A 21,123-nucleotide genomic window follows, 5' to 3' on the forward strand; every position below is an offset into this window, starting at 1 on the left:
CTGGCAGTAGAAGAAGAGTTAAAAGACCTTTTTTCCCAGGAAATAAAAACAAATCCCAAAAGTCAGACTTGTTCTAAGATCTGACTTGGTGAGATGTTAGGTGAAATACATTCTTTTTCCCATTCTCCTCCTCTTTCTTTTTTATAAATTTTATTGTGTATTTGCAAGAAGGACCTCTGATATAAACAATCCCAATGTGATTCTGTGTTACTTGGCTAAATACTTCCAAAATGAATTCTCAGAACAACTACATTTCACACTGCATATTGGGGCTCTTTGATGTGTTTGTTTGTTTTTAAGTAAAATATTGTTTTCCTCTGAGGTAAGAAAAGAACGTAATTCAGCTACCGGCTTGTCACTTTACTTTACTAAATTATCTGCAATAAGCACAGAAACACAGGGAAAAACAGAAGTAAAAAGAAATTGTTTTTTTCTCTTTTAAATTCAGTAAATGTAAACATTCAGAAGAAAAAAATCTTACAAAAGAAATGAAGTCTGTGAGAGTCAGTATGAATGCTGTCTCCAGGACCAGATACTTACAACTGAAATGTCTGACAGAGATGAGCAGAAAAAAAACCAGATATCTGCTGTCTATCACAGAGACAGTTAGTTCAAAACACCCATTCAAAGTCTATGGGACAACTGGATGGATTTTTCAGCAGATAATTTTGGCTGGGGCACTGTAATGTTACTAGAGAAACACTACAAATACCTCACAAAACAGCATCAAGTTTGATTATATTTTACTGTATGTAAAATGTAATTTATATTAAATTATAAACTTTTGTATCTAAAATCCAGCTTCTTTTTTACGTTGGAATTAAACAATTCACCGTATTTCTACACAATCACATTTTCCTGCCATATTACATATTAATAAATACCATCCGACTACATACACATTTCAACTGATCAGCATAAATCAATGTCAATTATGGACAAGTGTTAGAGAAACAAAATCTGACACTTCACACTCGACGTTGTCAAAATGCCATATAAATATGTTCTAAGGACAATATATATTTTGGCGTCGTTTCAGCCCCAAACAGGACTCTGTCACAGCTGTGTGTGCACGTGAAACTTCCTGACCCAGCAAAAAAATCTTATTTCAGAAGTATGAGATACATTTTCCTACGACTTCTGTCAAAACAAACCCTCATTCTGTTTCTGCACAAACTGCATTACCTGTCCTTCTGCCACAGTCTCCGTGTCAATGATGGTGATGACCCCAGGCACCAGAGGGCTCCGGCGAACATTGCTATGAGCTAAAATTTCCTCTTCGGTTGCTCCCGTAGGCAGCGTCCCCGTCAGCTGCGTGACGACTTTCCCCACCATGGTGAGCCCAGTCTTTATCGTCTGTAAAAAGAAACAGAACCAGTAAATAATGCTTAGGGCTCTTCTGTGGGTCTACTTTGAATTTTTCTTTCCTCAAGACAATTAACATTGTAAGTAGACCGTGCACACACACGAGAAGCACACAAATGTTTTTGTTAGAGATACTTTAACTGCAAGATGTCGTATGCAAGAGAAATCTCTTAAAAAGATTTAGCATCCTACCAACTCGATGTATTTGCTTTTATTTCTGATGCAAATGCTTCCAATACATTCCCAAAAAATCCACAAAGCTTCAGTGTTATCTGACTGCGAACATTTTTCCTTTCTTTAGCTTTTTCCCCTTTGCTTCACCATTTGATCCACTGAACCCGCCGGGTAAGTATCTAACAGTGCTACGTACAGAAACAGATTGTGCAGTAATTGAGAATGCTGAAAATATCCTCCAGTGCAAAACTCAAGGCATTCAGCCTCTGATGGACAGGACAGACATGTTGTTCTCTCAGAAATTATGCATCTTGAGGCTTTAAAACTGAACATAAGACTCAGAGCCAGCAAAATTAAAGACTCTGACCTCAAGGTGCTGGGAAGGACAACTCTCCAGAACGCACACCCATCCCAATCACAAATAATGTCACTTTCCATAGCCTGCATGTTTTCCAGACGTGGAATTGAAAACATACTAATTGCACTCACATTCATTATCTAAAGATGCTGAAGATTTTTTTTATGGGTTTGTTCTGTTTTTTTTTGTATGGTTTTTTTTTCTGTATTTGGAGAAAGAGAGACAGCACACACATCAGAGAAAATGCACAGATTTAAAAAATGCACAAAGCATAACTTGAAATATTTTCTCCTTGAATCAAGGACTGTGCCTTATTTGCTATAAGGAATTGTCCAGATTTATTATGCAATATAAATAAGAAATAGAAAAGGAGATCAGAACAGAATGACATGATAACAAGGCAATTCTTAACTAAAAAGACAAGCTAAGCTGCCTGCTAAATTGAAAAGGAAAAAACGCTCAGCTCACAGGCTGAAACCAAGAAGCAGCCACAAATCAATTGCAACTGCTTTGTTTAGTGCTAAAATCTCAAACTGCAGTGATTAGAAAACACATTAGTGTTCATCAATTAGCAGCCAAACGTTTGTTTTAATAATTCATAGGAAATGACTTACACAAAGTCTGTTAGTGTGTTGTCAGGAAAACCTCTGAAGGGCCAACAGAATTAGGCGCCACACTGTATTGATGGCAATATCCAGCCAGGAAGCCTGATTAACCTCTGAGATGCCTCAGCTGATGGACTCACCCCATTAATGCTAATGGAGGTGCTACCGCTTAAAATCGAGCCATGCCTTTATCATAGGAATGTCTTTGGGGTTTGAAGTCTTTAGTAACATCCTGCCATTTGTTTCTTATTTCTTTTTATACTCAGAGCAATGAATGACAATAAAACAGACATCAACGCTGGTAAATTGACAAGACTGAAAAATGTAACACGAAGTAGGTAATAATATCCAACGAGCAGACCTAAAAGGGACCCAGTGCCATCACAAGAGCACATTTCAGCAGATGCTTGCTTTTTCTTTCTTTTTTTTTTTTCCTGACCAATAATTTCTGACCAATAGTTAAAACCATATAAAATGCACTGGCAGTTTATACAGAAGGAAAAAGAAACCAGCATAGAAGTACTATGCAGAAAATACCTACACAAGTTCAAAGACAAAAAGTGTAATCAACCTGTTTTGGAAAATATTTGTAACTATGGGAACTGAGTGACAACGTGCCAAGTATACATTTCAATTCTCACTAGCAAGAAATTACCATGCTTATCTAGCAAAATGAATTACTGTTGTATTAGACCAGACTATGACTGCAGGACTACTGAGAAGTAATAGGTGTACAGAGATGTGGCTGAGGCCATTAGCTCAGAAATATCAGTGCAAAGCCATTACAGCACTTACTTCTCCGTGCTGTGTGTATATTTGTAAAAACTTCTCTGGTAATCTTTAACCTTTCCCATGCCATATCAGCTGTCCCCTCTATCCATTAGAGCTAATGACCTTGCTCTCACATAAGCTGTTAGTACTCATTAAGAAGTTATCAGGTAACAAGAGAAAACAGATGCAGCCATTGCTAAATCACTTTACCACTGTAGGATTAAAAGATACGGAGAAAGAATCAACTAAAGAAGTTATTAGGTGAGAAGAATCTGGTTTATAATTTGATACTGGATATTCAACAGACCAGGTAAATTTTAACTGAAACATTTTAACATTTGCACTGTCTCAATTTGTTTCTCATCAGTGGGAACTGTCAATTCACACTCAGTGAAATGTTCTTACAAATAAAACGGAAAATCTTGATCCAATTCCTGTAGGAAGCAATGATGCACACTGTGCAAACGCAAATTCTTTGCGTGCTATTTCTAGTCTATTAAAAGAGCTGTTCACACTCATTCAAATATGAAGAAAAATATTTAATCAGATATATGCACTCATAACTCATTTAATTGAAAAATCAGTACAACTTTAATTACTTGAGAAAATTAAAATGCATCATTCAGTGCCTAATAGGTTGTTCTTACATCTTTTCAGTGACAAACAGAACACTGCTCCTACTCCTCATAACAAATAAACCGCATAAAATTTATTTATTTATAAATAAAAAATCTATAGAAAGTAGAAATATCAAAAAGCTATACCTTGGTGATCAATAACTAAAAGCCTCGTGCTTAGTCTAAACAAAATTAATATACACTCAATTATAGATTCAAACTGAAACTAAATACTTGCCAAAATGCCTGTCTTCACAGAGATGTTTCCCTTTCCTGCTCTTGTCACATACGCTATAAAGCAGCAGGAAAGGGAAGAAAACTATTAACAAATTGATTTAATTAGCATGGAAAGTTTTGAGTGCAAGGAATTCATGATTTCGGAAGAAGGTCTGCATGGGCTCCTCTAGAGTAGAGTACGCTGCAACACGACTCACCCAGGGATTTGCCAAGACCACAAGTGAGGAGATGTAAGAATGTCTTCTCCTATGTCTCCTTCCTTGCTGTATCCAAAAATGGATAACTAAAACAAGCAGTTTTGCATTTGGTTCTTATCTAAAACTAAGCACCTGGATTTTCTCTCATCACTAGCATGGTTCAGTAGTAACAGGGTCTATTTGAAAAGATATTCGACATCTATTCTACTCTGTTTGCTCAAACAGCAGCAAACAGGAAGTAAGGTCTTGGGCTTCATGGACCTCAATACCTGTTATCCATGCTCTCTGAGGCTAAAGGCTTTGCCAGATGTCCCCTTTTCTGACTTTCAGACTGTTGAAAAGAATTAAAGAGAATAGCACTTAAGTCTTAGATGTTTACTGGAATATTTTGACAGTTATTATATGGTTTAACAAAGCTTTGGACTGTTCTTCAGTCACGACTAGGCTTGGTTTTGGCAATACAGTGATGTGTTCTTAAGTTTTTACTACATCTGATCATAACTGCGGCTGATTACACTTACCAACTTATCTGAGCTACTAAAAAATGTTAATGATGATGAGAATGAAGGTGTTTGGGGAAATACTCCTCTTCTTTTTGCTCTTAATGGTGGAAGAATGAATGGATGCAGCTAATTTCACACAGTGTCTTCAGAAGAAAAGCATGTTCCCCTCAACGATCTACAAACACATGATTTTTCTCCCACTTCAACCGCAGGAAGACTGTACCCAAAGCTATGCTGATGGAATATGTTCATGTTTATGTTTTGTTTTTACATGAGATGGCATGACCTATGTCTCTTCTCTTTGTGGGTATCTGTAACAGTTGTTTTCTTCAGTGACACTGAGCTTTTTGTTCTGTGCTGTCATTTTATTCCTATTATTAGATTTGTTTTGCTGTGTGTATCAGAAATGAAAAGGCTAGTGGTTACAAGGGAAGCTTGTAATCAGCCTCAAGTTTGCTAGACAATGCCAATACACACTTGTGTGTGTGTGTGTGTGTGTGAGAGAGAGAGAGAGAGAGAGAGGGAAAACTTGGCAAAACCTCAAGGAAAGGAATGGGGCAGGGTGGGGTGGGGGAAAATAGTCAAATGATAGTTCTGCTCAATCTTTGACTTGTTTGGATTTTTCTAAGCCATGGTCATTCTTTGATGCTATGAGAACCCAGGCATTTCTCTTAAAACAGAGAGATATTATAAAGTCATCAGAACTAAAATTCCTAGGCAATGGAACCTATATATAAAGAGTCGTTAATAAACTTTAACCTTTAGAGAAAGCTACTAGGTAATTAATTAGCTTCAATACTGCACTGTCATCATTCAGAGAGATTAAAGCACATAATGCTGGTGTGACTGAGTCCAAAAAGCACTAAGCACTTGTAAAGTTTGTTTCATGATGCTGAAAGACAAATAATAGACAGCACTATTTCCAACCATGTAAAACTGTTGTATTATGAACAGCCAGAACATCAACCATTTTACAGTGCTTTTCCTGTAAGAGGGGTCACTAATATGAATTGCTGTTTTAATAAATGAAAGATCAGTTCTAAAGTTCTAACTAGATCATCAAAAAAAAGGCTACTCAGAACGGTTCGGAATCAGGCCCTTTATGTGCCCTGTCACTAGGATCTTCTTACCATTTTTTTTTCCTCTTTTGTGAATGAGAAGGGGGGAAAAAATAGTACAATTCAGCAGGGAAACCTAATAATTATCTTACATGATAACCTCTCCCAGCAGCAGATGATGTACTCACTTTGGCAGCACTAATGACTGTGGCAGTGTAAGACTGAATGTTGTCTCCACAGGCTCCACCACGGGACTGATGGCATCGGATCAGCTACAGAAGAAAGACAGCAACCAAGTAACTACTATTAAACTGCACAAACCCATAACCCATTACCATAACTCTTGTTTATCGTGTACAGTGGTGTGCATTTTCCTACAAACAGCAGAAAGCCCTGCTGAGACACTTAACCCCTTTTTATAATCTTCTGGGTGCCACCCAGACTGTCGCGTTCGGAACTCCAGTTTTCAATTACCAGTCACTACGAATTCATAAACTTCGAAATGGTGGGATTTGGGGTCTGGCAGCAATACCACAAATAAATTTAAATAAATATAATCAAAAGCTTTAGCCATGTAAATGTAACTTTAAATATCTGATATTCTAAGAATCCGAATGCGGCTTTGCTCTCCTTTTCATGACAAGCAAGCAAATCAATGACAAAGGAAGAAAGCTACTTTAAGCTTTACATTCAATAGATTAGAGGAATGTACGTGGGGTTTACTGCATATTGCTTTCCGTCAAATTTAATAAATCAAAACAAGACTCTTCTACCTTCCATTAACCTACAAAGACAGTTCTTGTCACTGAACCCTAACTCTCAATAGAAGCTCTGCTTCTTACTAAATAAAATGGCGAAGAACTATGGATATTTGTTACTGGTACACAGAACACCTTGCCTGCTTAACTGTGTTTGCTAAAAGAATGCTTGTATTAAAAATGCTTGTAAGATATTTGTTTCTAGAGTCATACTTAGATAAAAAGGAAAAGAATTAAACTAGAGAGAAAGGGAAAATCCACAGAGGATATATCTGGGAACATGTGGCTATTTAAATTCATTTTCTGATGTAATTCTTTGGTTGGCCAGCAGTTTACACTACTGGCGTAGCACTTTCTGAATCCCAAGCTGACTGACTGTGTTTAATAAAACCACATAGGTGTGACATTAAAGGAAAGACAGTCTCCAATTTGCAGAGAAATTGGTTGTGCTCTGAAGAGTGTAACAACAAACACATTTATAATGTCTGCTTCTCTGATGATTTCTGATTCAGCACTGAAAAACAGCTATTCCAGGCACAGGTGGAAGGGAGAAAAAACATCTGCTTTGAAGTAAAAATAAGGCATTAGAAGATGAATTTAAAGTTTCCAAACACTTCAAGCTTTAAATACACAGTCCCTTCTCTGGCCCAGGGCAGGGTGAAAAAGTGATAATTGTTTTGTTTGGGATCTATTTCCTTCTTCTGTCCAGAAATAAGAAAAATTAATTCAATCTTTTTTTTTTCCCCTCCCAGAGCTTAAAAAATTCAGTGAGGACAGATTTCCTAATCTACAGAATGCACTGCTGTGTTGTCAAACAAACTCACAGCTCTGTTTCGACTGTTTGCCAGCACAGACTTTAAGAATCCTTGCTTCCTACCTTTCATAGAAGTTTTAAAGTTTACAAATACAAAACATATTGGTTACTGAGTCACTCCCTGACCGTACCCATTGATAGCTCTCGTCTCTACCCATGCTACTTATCTATTTATGCCCTCCAAGTTCATGAACTTACATCAAATGTGCAAGGATATGACACATACGAATACCAAAGCATGACTAGTGTGAGTCAAAGATTAGCTCTGTCACATTATGCAAGTCCTCTTGGAAAAGATCATCTTTTTCACATAGCTTATTTCTGAGATTGTTCCTACATTTCAATCTAGCTTTTGTTTATGGAATAGGAAAAAAAGAAAGTATTTTTTGAAAGTGAGTCCTTCCTTACCTTATTTTCTGCATAAGCAAGCCAACGGCTTCCAAGGGCAATAGGATTCATGTTTGGCCCTGGACAGGGATAGCAGCCTGAAAAGTTTTAATAGGAGCATTAAGAAATATCTTACTGACTTGTTACAAAGAATTTTACTTATTGCCAAGAAAACAAAAAGTCTAAACAGAAACCTTTCAATTGCTAATATCACTTAGTAAATGCTTGCATTTTTGTTCTGAAAGATAAAACTGTGGTTAGATGAACTATTTTGAATAGTTAATTATGTGTAAATACCAGTTTTTCCTTATGCTTGCATTTTTTAATGTCATTTTGATACAGTGCGGCGAGGGGGATACTTAAAAGATTGACTCTATCCATTCTGTATCTTCATACCCTAATTCATTTTGCTTCATTGACATGTTTCAATTGCTCAACACTTTCTGTTAACTTCCAAGCTCCTCTAGATTTTTGTGGTGTAAAACAAAGCATTGTACTTTGGTTTTAATATTTCTACATACAAATCTCCCAAAAGACTTCTGCACGTGCTTAACCTTACACAATGGATTTGTCTTTCCTTTAAAATCAGTGGCAAAGTTTCCATTGTTCATCTGCTTTTTATTAGCTGTGTTTTCATCAGAAATAGATATATACATATGCATAAAATGAAAATAAAATGCACAACAACTGGGAATGTCATGCTAATAACTACTAAGATTAAAAATAGAAAATCTAAAACCACTAAAAACAATTAGATAACAGCTAAACATGAATTAAAAGCTGACTTCAGGGGCTGCTGTGCCAAGGTGGGAGGCTGAAAGTTCACAAACCGCCGTTGCAGAGATGAAACCACAGACCTGTTTACTGATTAGGGTCCTGATAGTGGGATTTGAGCTCGAGTGTTCCAACTTCAGCTGGTAAACAACGGCCTCCAGCCACAAGCACAGTGCCATCTGCTAGACCTAACTGTGGCATCACTTTGCAGGCTTGCAGAACAATGAGAAAGGTGTGCTGGGGTGGTGTTACCTAAGGTGTGCACCTAAGGTGTATAGTTTGAAAAAGGAATTTGACAAAACTGAAAGATGTTTGATGGCATTTCACTGTGCACGTGTAGAAACAGTTTCTTTACCACTCTTGCAAAGACAAACAGCTTCTTATCTCCACTTTTTAAAGCAGAGTGCTGAAGGTATTGCAAAATTCGGAAGATCACAGCAGGCTGTTTCAAAGGTCATAAAGCAAAAGAAGGGAAAAGCAGCAATTCATCGAATTACATCAATCTCAGGCCAGGAAAGCAAAACCGAGTGAGTATTTTGTAAGGCCTTATCACTGCCTCGATCTCAGGAAGGAAAACGAACTCTGAAGAGATGATGCCACAATTGTTATTGCATTCCAGAAGTGCATAAAATGTGGGTAGCCAGAGACTCTTAAGGAACCAAGAAAGAAAAAAAAGGTTGTAAATACAACCCTAGGTTGTAAATACAAACGTGTTCTTCCGATGACATTCTAGATCATGACCAGTAAGGTTTTAGTGCCGACTTCTGCTTCAGCAGTTCTTGTCTGGGTCAGTGAAGACATTCAGGTTTCCCAAATTCTATTTATTTTTCTCCCTTATTATATATAAAATAGATCACCAAAAGCTGTTAGATGAAAACTCTCATGGCTGAAATTTCTACAGCGACTTTATTGTCGGTCTCTTGCATTTCCCAAGCTCTGCAAGCAGTGCATGTGTCCATGCAGCAGAAAACAAAAGGGAAATGGAAAAACACAAGCAGTGCAACAAGAAGAAACTTCCATATTGGGACAGGGAGCTGGTCTCAATTACTGCAGTGAACTGAAGTAACTGAAGAGCTACAAAATAGCATTCTTCCTCAAATTAAAAATTAATCAAATACAAAAAGCAGTTATCTTAAAAAATGGACTGTTTTCACCAAACCTATTGTAGGTGGGTTGTTCCACGAACTGGATTTGGTCAATTAGATACAGCCCCACACACAAATCAGCCAATTCTAATAATATCCTCCGCAAAGGTCAACAATTCAACTCGGTACTAAACTCTTCTCTCTGATACAAAAAACAGAGTAAAAAAAAAAAAAGAGCTATTTCCTCCTTTTCTTTTCTTTGCAAATCTATGCATTTTGGAAACATGCAGCAGTACAAGGATAAACAAAGGGTTATACTTTATGGGAAGGAAAAGCAAATTGTTTTTCTGCTTTCCAAAAAAACAGCTGGAGTCAGCAGAACATCATCTACCAGGCAAATGAAAAGACAGACACAGCGTGACCTACCCGGCTCGGCTGCCCAATCCCTGCTAGCCCAGCTCTCTTAAAGATTAACTTCTATTTCTACTAAACTTCAAAACAACTGAGGAAAAATCCATTCTAAGCAACAACAGCAGCAATTTTAGCATGTTTACAATAAGAATGAACATAATGAGAAAGCAGAACTAACTGTCAAGAAGACCAAAGTTTCCAAGTTTTAATGACAGCATGGAGAGGTCATCCAAGAAAAGATCACGATGGGAAAGTCCTTCCAAAAGTACAGCAAATCAAGCAAGTACTAAAAAACACGAGACCTTACAGTGAGCCTTACAGGGTCTCTCACCCACAAAAACATAGGAAAAAACCACTGGAGACGCTTTGCAATGCTTTTAAGTACACAATTGTCCTCTCTCTCTGTGCTCTTAAGGACACACACAAGAAATACGCTACTTAAAGCTGTGAGATGGCAAAACTAGAAAAGTACTGTTCTGAAAGTCCAAATGAATCCAAGCAAAAGCCCTTCTGTGGCCTCGGCAAACCCCTGAGCACGGCAGCTCCGGCACTCTGCATCCCCACAGGGACAGCGCAGCGCCCCACAGCCTCCTGTTCTCGGCCGTGTCTTCCAGCTCCGACCTACTTCAATGTGGTACCATAGATTGATTCTTCAACACCTCAATTTCTGTTGTTTAGCATTATTTTTTTTTTAACTAGCATAAAACTTTAGTATGAAAAATGCAGAACTTGTGATTAATTGAAATCGGAGATTCCACGGTTTCTTCCTGTTGTGCTGCATTTATATATATTTGTTTTTACTGATTACGTAGGAATCCTAGAAGTTACTTCAGGTTCTCCAAAGAGCTATACAAATGTTTGCTTAAAGAGTGACCAAAAAGAAGGCATGTTGATTTTCCATTATTTTTCAATTACTTTCATGACAATCTGCCACTCTGCCCATCATAAAAACAATCACCTCATCTTCTTAAGCTGAAAATTCACATAAATACCCAATCGTCTCAATCTGGATCTTTCCACTGCTCTTTGCTCCTACAGAAATTAAAACTCCAGTCTGTTTCTTAAATTGTTTTCATGAGACTCATCTCCTAGCTTCAATAATGTCCGTGTGAATACAGAGACAGCAGCCAAGAAGAAAAAAGCAACACATTCCTCTCCCCCTCTTGCTTTTAAACAAACAGCAAGTTGGGAAACACTGCTAGGAGAAACAGGGCCATTATACAGTCACGTCAGCCATAACAGAGATTAAGGCAATAAATCACAAACATGCCTCTATTAAAGGCAGCTCTCCATCAAGCTGCACAGGTTTTTCATGCGGAAAAAAAAAAGAAAAAAAAGACTTAAAAAAAAGATGTAGAAATAAAATCCCAGTAGGAGATGCAAAGTTGAGGACTGAATGCTGCGAGGATTTCTGATGGCCATAAAAACTTGGCAGTTTGAATTTCACATCCAAGCAAGCATTCCTTGGAATCCCCCAGGCAATCATGTGCCTCCAGCAGCTCCATTCTCCAGGAGACTCTTACGAATAGCACCATGAGATCCAGCAGCACCTTCACGGGCACCGTGCATCCTGAAGCACAGATGTGCTCCACTCTAAGAGACTGCTGCACACAAAGCAAATATAATGCACTCAGCACTGCCTGCTGGAAAAGATACCCGTGCAGGTGGAAGGTGGACTACTGCCACAGCTCAGGCTGCAGCGTTCCTGTCTGGTCCCTCTGCTGCATCCTGCATCGCCTGAACGGTTCTAAATGAACAGTGAAGGCAGCTCTGATTGCTGCAAGTGTTCAGCTTTAAATGTGCACCAGAAGGCAATGCTTCTCTCTAGAAAAATCTGACACTAAGTCAGAGCATGACTGAACTAAGTCAGAACTTGTTTTTCTTTTACCTATGCCACATACCCATAGCTGAGCTGTCTTCCACAGGGTACTGCTGTATTTCCTTCTCAGATTGCATTACAACATGTTGTAAAACACTTTGCTGCAAACTCTTGCAAATTAATGTGCAAATGAATGAAGAAAAGTGAATGAAAAGTCAAATCAGAGGTGGCCTTTCTTTCCTCGGCTCTCACTGATGTTCCATGCACTGAAACACACTCATTCTTTTTGGTATCAGCTACAAGAATGATTCTTATTATTATCATGCCTTTTCTCTTCAATGCACGTTCCACACCTCCTATCTGGGAGGAATGCTGATTTTCAGTTGCTGGCTGTAGCTTGTAACCAATTAATAATTTTTTCTAGGTTTTATGAAATACACAGCACTCTGCAGTAATGAAATTACAAAATTACTTTAAGTATTGCTATCCAAAGCAGTCAGAAAACAGATCCATAACAACGAGCATAGAAAGGGTATTAAAAATAAATAATGGGTAGTGTGATATCCTTGTTGAAGGGAATTGTTTATTCCAAGGAAAACAAATCATATAAGCTGTTTTATCTAATATTTTGTATTTGTTTGTGCTTTTTTTTTCAGCTTCACCAAGCAAACCAAATCTATTTGTTTATAAACTGTATAAAGTCATATTGTTTATAAAATCCTTCGGGTTCCATCTAGATGAAAGGCCCTATGTAAATGTTAGTGCTCTCACACTGTCACATACTTTCCAAAACTCAGCTATTGTTTTTGTACTTCCTTCTGTTTAAGTATCACCCATAAAAACTGAGCAAAAGAGCAAACCAGCAGGATGCACCCTGCTGTGAAATCATGCTTGCCATCCAGGGCTTTTTTTTTTGATGATGATGATGATGATATTGGCCTTATTGTTACGAAAACTCCAAAGAAAAAGAGCCACCCATGAGTGAAGCAAAAAAGTACAGCCAGAAAAGTACAGCCATACGCTGCTATCATGGGCCTTTGCAGTGCAATACTCAGATCCACTTCATGTTCACAACAGCCTCAGACAGGCAATGCATTAGATATAAACACATATACTTGCATGTGTGTATACATATATATATATAAATTGCTAAGATACAATTCAAAGAAATGTTTGCTTCTCTTCAGTGATCAAAAAGCACTGTGAAACAGGAGCTTTCTTCCCACCTACTTCAGGACTTTCGATTTGCACTGAAGAACCTCCCTCCACAGACCCAGGAATCCTATCAATTATTATACCATGTGGGATGTCCAGGATAAATGCCACTTACTGATCACAGTCGAGAAGGGAATTGCACATTCCTCAAGAAGTTCTGTTTGTAACTCCTCAGGCATTAAACCTTCTCATGAGACCTCCATCGTTTTTACTTCAAAGCGCAGAGAGCAAACTGCTCCCTGTGTGCCTATCAGGGAAAAGGAATTCTAGCAAAGCTAACAAAAATGTTCAAAAAAAAGCCAAGATGATTTCCAGATCAGACCTGTGACAAACTGAAAGCAATGTATTATTTCTTGCAAGTGAACATCAATGAAAGTAGGAATACCACATCCAAATTGCAGAATGGAGTATCAAACACTTCTTTCCTTATTTTGAGACATGTGGGTAGGCTGTATTTAATACATACCAAATAAGTTTTGCTTGTGGCTAGGCAAGTCTTTTGAGACTTTATATACAACAAAGTAGTCTGACTAAAATCTAGAAAATTAGCTCTTAAGGCTCTAGCTGTACAGCATCAATAGAAATGTGGTGCCTGCTAATGGCTGCAATAACTGTCTTCATCCCTGGAGAATAATGGATGGAGAATATATCAATAGCAGGAGTGGAAGGGCCAGAGAAACTGAGCAGGCACTCGTTATCGGACACAAAGATGATGCCACATGCATGATGTTATCTGTGATAATCCTTACTTAAGGCCCAGGGGGTGGGCAGGATATTCGTTATAGAGAAGAAAGTATCCATCAGGCCATATTCATAATCATCAATGTTCCACTAAGTAAGCATTTTTGGAAGAGGGTTGTGGGAGCACTGATGTAATAGAAATCAATGAAACTCGGCTTTTCTGCATCTGTCCTTTAGAGCAAAGTAGGGAGAAGAGCTTGTACATCACTTTTGTCTCTGACTGTTCAATCACAGAGTACTCAGAAAAAGACTCCAAAGGAAATCTTACGTGAACTCCTAACCATTTAAAAATCTGTTTTCCACACCTTGACATTCACAACTACCAAAAGGAAATGTGTTTTTATTATAGGCATCAAATGACTTTTTGATGCTTGGCCACATGAGCACTTAAAACAAACGCAGGCTACAAAACTGCTATTTGGCTTTGTGCACCCCTCCATGCAAATCTCTTCTTAATGAAACTGAGCTGGATCCAACCATAAGCACAGCAGCATGGAGTGCCATAGGAAAGCAATGCCATGAGCCCTCTGCACAATGAAGCTACGCCTTCCCTTCCTTGACAAGTTAAAAGAAGACGACCTCGAAGGGTAGATCAGAGGACATCTTGGTCTTTTTCTATGACTACCAACAGGAGGTTTTCCAATCAACCTTAAGCAACTGTAACTCAAAACACCGAGATTGTTGCACCTGTACAGTGATACTTCCTACAAGGCTCTGCTGGCTGACTGCCGTTCTGGCAAATCAGTACTTTTCCATCTAATCACAAGCACACAAAAAAGATAATTATATCAGATTTGTTCAGTTGGATCTGAAAAATCAGGAAACACAAGAGTTAAACATTCCAGCGGCAGCACAAACTTGACCATGTTCTACATCCTGAATATTTTATGGTATATTTATTACAACAATATATTAAGCTACACATTTAACCACAAAAACAAAAACAGAAAGACAAATACTACTCATGTGCAACACAGCTGCATTAGCATTGCTGAGGAACATCAAACTTCAGAATTCCTGACACTGTTTTTAACCATACATTCTGCATTTAATTTCTATGTGTAAATAGTCAACAAAATGGGCAAAAGTTTCTGCTTAATTATGTTTGCATTCGAGCTGTCTGTGTGAGGTTCCAGGGCTCCCACGCTACTCAGCTGATACAAATGGAAGATGTGATTTGCCCATCATCACTAAATCCCCTTTTAAAAACATTTTCTTTTTCCATACAGTAGTTTACACAGTAAAGGAAACATCTTCAAAGGCCTACTGATCCCATTTTTATATTTTTGACCTTCTAAGCCATCACTTCTGACCAAAAGCTGTCAGCTAACACAGCTGAGCATCTTCTCCATGAAGATGAATCCTCTGGGCAGTGCTGCTGTTGTACTGCCTGGGCTGCAGCACACTGGGATGGCCCCAGGGGAAGCAGCCAACCCTACTGCAGGGATGCTGCAGGCACAGAGACAAGGAGGCCTACAAGACCCTTTGCAAAGCTGCCTTTACAGAGATTTCTCCTTCTTCAGTTTAAACTGACACTGTCCTTTTTCTATATTAAAAAAAACAACAACAACAAACGAACAAACAAAAAAACCACAATGACACAAGAGTCCAGCTGCTGGCTACTAGGTTGACTGTCAGAAACTGAAGCAGTTGACCAGGTAAAGCATTTGTACCAAATTTCAAACACATCAGAGTAACTTAAGTCTCTAAAGATGTATTCCCAGGTCAAGGAGATTTCAGCACATCCATAATCTGAAAACTCAGACAAAAGCTTTACTGCAGCCTTTAATGTGCCAAAGCACAGCACCTGCTTGGTGGCTCGAGCCATTAAGGGCAACGACGAAGTTTCCAAACACTTAGCACATGCTGGCACCTCCCTGGCTCCAGAGAGGCACCAGGGAACAGCACACCTGGCTCAGTGCTACCTGGGCATAGGTGGGCAGCAGTGGGCACAGGAAGTGCTGTGTCCCCACGTGCACAGGGCAGGATGTGGGGTGCACATGGAGCCCCACAGCAGAGAGAAAGGTTGGGAATATCCTGGGTTTCTCATGTTACAAACAGCACAACTGGAGAAATACAGTGTGAGCTGTGACATCTCAGAGCTGGGATTTTCATATCAGAGCTGCAGAAGCTTTATTTTATCCTCTTTAATTCCACTGTTGTTTCACAGAAAGGCATGGAAATGGAAATTCAAAAGTTACAGTGTGGAATAGGATATCCCTCTTCCTCAAAATACAGCTAAATTCATTTCTGAAAACACACTGAAGGGTTTTTTTTAGCTTCATTGTTTTTTACCAGCTACTTCAATTAGAGAAGCATAAGAATTGTTAAAATATACATTTAATCTAGATGTGGGTTTTGGCTTGTTTGTTACCTGCAATAAAGCAAGGCTCATACTCTGCCTCTCTTTGGTGGAATAAAAAAGAGGAGCGAGGAACAGGAGGACACCACAAGTCCCTTCCCATCTGGCTCTCCAAACTGAACCCAAGCAGATTCTTATGCATCTTACATCCACGTATAGGAAGAAACTGACACCTATTGGTAACTTTAATATTACTGCATAATGGTGCTCCAAACTATTTCAGGAAAGAGCTTCCTGTAACTGGGTTTTTCTTGATATGCACAGATAACACAGAAAGATAATTGAGAACTTTTCTATTTGTAACTGAAAATACACCCAGGAAATTTAAAATTTCCTTTTTAACTGTGAAACACCAATTCTTCCAAGCTAAATTATCATCTCTTAATAATCTACACATTTTAAGTGGCAATTCTAATTGACAGACGCTAGCACTATCTACATAGATTAAATTTTATTTTTTCTGCAGTGAATATCTCCTTTGGTGTTCAGTATTACAAAGACACATGGTCTGTTAGCACGTAAATTACATCCTAATCTTACCTACATCAGCAACAGGTCAGAGCAAAAGCAGCAGAAAACATACACTTCTCTCCAGTAACACGTTGATTACTTGGTTACAGATGTTGGGGCAGCAAAGGGACACTTACTGTAGAGGAATAGATGTTGGAGAGCCTTTCCTGTTACAATCAATTGCCTGCTACTGCGAGGCAAGCAATAAGCTACAGCCGGATACAGGAGTCTGAACAAACAGTTCCTTCAGGTTCAGGATATACGTAAAAGCATCTGCAGGCAAACACCTACCTGTGGTTTTACTACTACAATACATTACTGACCTACTTGAGGTCTGGGCCCTGCTGAAGTAAGAATAAACAAAAATCAAATACACCTAAGCCTAAGGAACAACAGAAAATAACAAGTGTACAAATCGGTACCAATTTGTTTCCAAAAGGTTGCTTTCACATGCAATCCTAAATTCAAAACCTGAACTCTTTGCACATATTTGTGCAAAAGAATACTTCAGCCACCCAGTGACATCAATGCAGGTGCTTGCCAGAACCGTGAGAAATTAACTATGGCAACAATAAATGCAAAACAACATGCAAAAGAGCCACAGATTCACAGAGTAACACCCGTAGGTTTTTTGAAGCAGCAGATTTCCTGAAACCTTGGCTGTAGCCATGGAGACCTGCAGATGCTTTCAGGCTTTAGAAGCAGAAATTTTTAAAAATCTGATTTATCTCATGCCACCTCTAGAGCAAAATGGCTGAAGCCAGCACGATACCTACTTGTCACAAAGAATTTTTTAGTGAAAGTGCAGCTGTCAAAGGCAGCGATTTTCTCTTGCAGGACTACGACGAGTATCCTGAAAACAAAGAAATGGAACGTGTACTTTAAACATTAAATGCATTGGTTTAAAGATTCAATATCTAAATGTAATTATTTCAAAAGCATCAATATAAATTCTACTGTGATAAAGTGCCAGGTTACCAATACATGGCAGTTATTGAGGATTCTCTCTCATCCCAACCACATAACCTTCATTTCAGGAAGTACACAGATCTGATACAGAACAACACAGCGTATTTATGATTACCTTCTGCAGTAAAAGCTCCATTAGAAAGAAAGAATGGAATTGCAAGGATCCTGAATTACTTTCAATGACTCAAATAACAAATCAACAATTGGTAGAACACAAGCTAAATTTGAAATAATCCCACTGCCCATCTCATTGCAAATTTATTAAACCACCGTGTTGTTCTTTATTAAAAGCAGGATTTCTTTTCATGCCGAGACCATCGTTGCACAATCCTGTGAGAAATTTGTGCCAATTAGAAAAATTACAAGTGCATGTTTATGTGTTCACTTGTACATGTACATATTTATAATGTAAAATGTCTGTTTGTCATCTGCAGAAAAACCATGACGATGTATGAAACACCATACAGCCTAAATGAACAAGGGCCAAGGATGTAAATTCGGAAAGTGCAACATCTTCAAAGTGTAGAAACTTCTCAATGCATTTCCTTTGGTAAATAACAACTCAGTGAGAGAAACTGAGATATCCTAAATGTAATTGACTTATGATTTTTTATTTGCTTCTCTCTTCTATTGTCAAAAGGATGCTTCTCCACCCCTTTCCAAGCTATAAAACTCAAATTTTATGCTATAATCTCTGCACATATGACTTAATATTAGCTTCAAATAAAACAGTTTTTCACTAAACGAAGCATTTTCCATCACCTAAAAACAAAGGAGAGGAAAACAACAGAAACCTATCAGAGAAACCTCCACGAGGCTGAGAAAAAAGTTACTCAATGAATAATGGAAAGACCTTCAACACATGTGCAACTGTAATGTATGTATAAAACACTATGTATATTTGATTGTAATATTTCCCAATCTTGTTAGATTTTTGTTTTCTGCTCTTTGAAGGAGTACTGTCATTCCTTATAAATGAAACCTACCTGATGGATGATTCTAGAGTATAAATACATAAATAATAAACAGTTCTCCCTTCTTCTGCAACTCAAGTTTTATTTTAAACTCAAAACTTTGGACTCCATTAGTCTATTGTATGGTTAAAGCACCATTAGCACTGCACTTGGCCGCATTTAATGCATTTTCAATCTGAAATTGTGAGCTTTCTGTGGATAATAACAGAATCTGATACGTTCCAGAAAAGCAGCTACCCTGAATACAGCCACACAGCTTTGAAGTAAGTTTTCCATTTTTACCACTTAGGAAAAGAAACATTAGACCTTTTAGTTAGGAGAGACTTTGAATGATGATTTGCCTTTTGACTGTTTTTACAATTGGATTTTTCTTCTGCTAGGAGGCCAGGCTGGAAAGATTTACTATCATCACACTGTACACAAGGGAACTTTAAATTTTTCAAGGGATAGTTGCACAGATAAGTACTGAACTCCTTCTGACAGGCCTTTAAAGGAGCAGGGACCAATTCCTGGCATGTAACTCAGCAACTCAATCACTGCAGTTGATCTATTTCTTGATATAGTGACCCTACCCACACCCTATGGTATGTACATTGAATGAGGACAACGAGCACTACAATCCTTTACTTCTTTAAAAGACATTTACACCACCAAAATCTCATTATATAAGTGGTTGTGGTATTAAATGTTTTTGCTCAGCAGTGCTATTTTTCTTCTGTTTGCTTTTACTTGGCCTAATTTAAAACATTAGCATTTAAACTGGGCAGGAAGAACCATCAAAGCAGCACATATCATGGGCTTGGGTCAAGAAGTTCTACCAGGAGTACCAAAGGATTATCACCAGTATCATCATGCAAAAGATGGATCCTCGATTTTCTGGTCTCCTTTAAAAATATACAGTAAACTACAACAGTATTCAGTTTTCTATGTCCAAAAAAAAATTCGGAACCCATGACTGCATAGAATGGAGGTATTTACAACCTGACATTCAATCTTCCCAGTCAGAAGTCAGCTGACAAGTCCAACTAAGAGATGCTTTGTTACTTTACACAGGAATTGTTGCCATAGGGCACAGTGTACGCTAGGATTTTTTCTGGATGTGCAGGAAGGTAACATATCTTGCAGAACCACGAAGCACAAACAAAAGAGACAAGCCCTACACTGCCAAGTTACACATCATTTAAATTGTGATCTCATTTCTCCATCTATAGGCAGAAGACAAAAGATTCCAATGATTCCTGTTCACTCTCATCACAACTTAGGGAAGCTTAAATGATTTAATATGCAAAATGTTTTGTGATACAGAGAAAGGCACTGGAGAAGCATATTGTTGTACTCAAAATATTACTTGAGAAACAGCAAACAGAAGATAAGCTTCCAGCAAAGTCAAAATAGTAAAACCAAGGAGTGCACACACTAGAAATTGCATCCATTACTGAAATCCTGCAGGCTTTAACATAGGAAGAAATACAGTAAATATCCTTACCTTTTATTGCAATGCAGATCATAAATAGGAGTTTTGAACTGTATAGACTTGACCATCTCTCCTGTTCGTAAAGAATAAAGGTCCACACAGCAGTAAGGTGGGCTTGTGCTAAAATGAATGAAGAAACATGGGATTTTAACAGAAAGAAGGAATTTTTGTAAAGTGATTTTAATATTACATCAGGACAAGCCTTCATACATTTAGCAATAAAAGCATAATGCTGCCGAACATGGGATCAGTATAAGCTTCCTACATTTGGGGAAGGCATGATTACCAACTGAGTTACGATAGCCACAGTGGTCAAAAACCTGTACTGTGCAACCAATTAGCAAGCACTTAGTTTCCTTTGTCCCAAACTAAGACTTTGGAACATCAGATCCGACACAAAATACAAATCATTTAACAGACATGAAGTTTTTAGGCTACATTTAAGTCATTTTAAAAACATCTTACTGAGTAACACTTCCCCTAAGGGAATACTTCATTCTGTGCAACAGCTGAGCCATGTGACTGTTCATTTGATAGAGACACAGAACTTACATTACATCTCTAATGAACTTTTGTTTGAGTTATATAGATCTCTTCAACTGCTTCATGTCACTTTTATCATTTAAATATAAATAAAACTCGTAGGGCCATTTCTTAATAAAAAGGCTTGCTTTCTTTTGAGAGGGGAAAGTGCTGAGTGTTCCGATAGGGCTGAGGAAGGTAGTGGTGGAAACCATTTTACAAGCTGAGGAGAGGCTTTGATGTGGCAGTTCTTTTCCATAACACCTTTTTTCCACTCCAAGAACACATTAAAATGTTGGCTTCTTCTGGGTCAACGAATATGAAGCAGCACAAATTGCCAGCTGTACAAACATACGCTAAGTATTGGTAAAGGAGGGTGTTTCCCCTTACCCCTATCTGTTTTATTTTATGGAGTTTAACACA

The 21,123-nt window shown here is 38.1% G+C and overlaps 1 protein-coding gene across 1 annotated transcript; it reads right to left on the reverse strand.

Moving 5' to 3' along the window:
* Positions 1-1,128: 1,128 nt before the first annotated feature.
* On the reverse strand, positions 1,129-20,318 carry LOC104913927 (breast carcinoma-amplified sequence 3-like). The gene is made up of 5 exons (XM_010722036.3): positions 20,191-20,318; positions 17,538-17,614; positions 7,866-7,942; positions 6,074-6,157; positions 1,129-1,356 (listed from the first exon to the last, which is right to left on the reverse strand). The coding sequence occupies exons 1-5, from the start codon at positions 20,244-20,246 to the stop codon at positions 1,144-1,146; spliced, it is 507 nt and encodes a 168-aa protein (XP_010720338.1). The 5' UTR covers positions 20,247-20,318; the 3' UTR covers positions 1,129-1,143.
* Positions 20,319-21,123: the final 805 nt, after the last annotated feature.

Source organism: Meleagris gallopavo, chromosome 21, assembly GCF_000146605.3.
Source record: "Meleagris gallopavo isolate NT-WF06-2002-E0010 breed Aviagen turkey brand Nicholas breeding stock chromosome 21, Turkey_5.1, whole genome shotgun sequence".
NCBI lineage: Eukaryota > Metazoa > Chordata > Aves > Galliformes > Phasianidae > Meleagris > Meleagris gallopavo.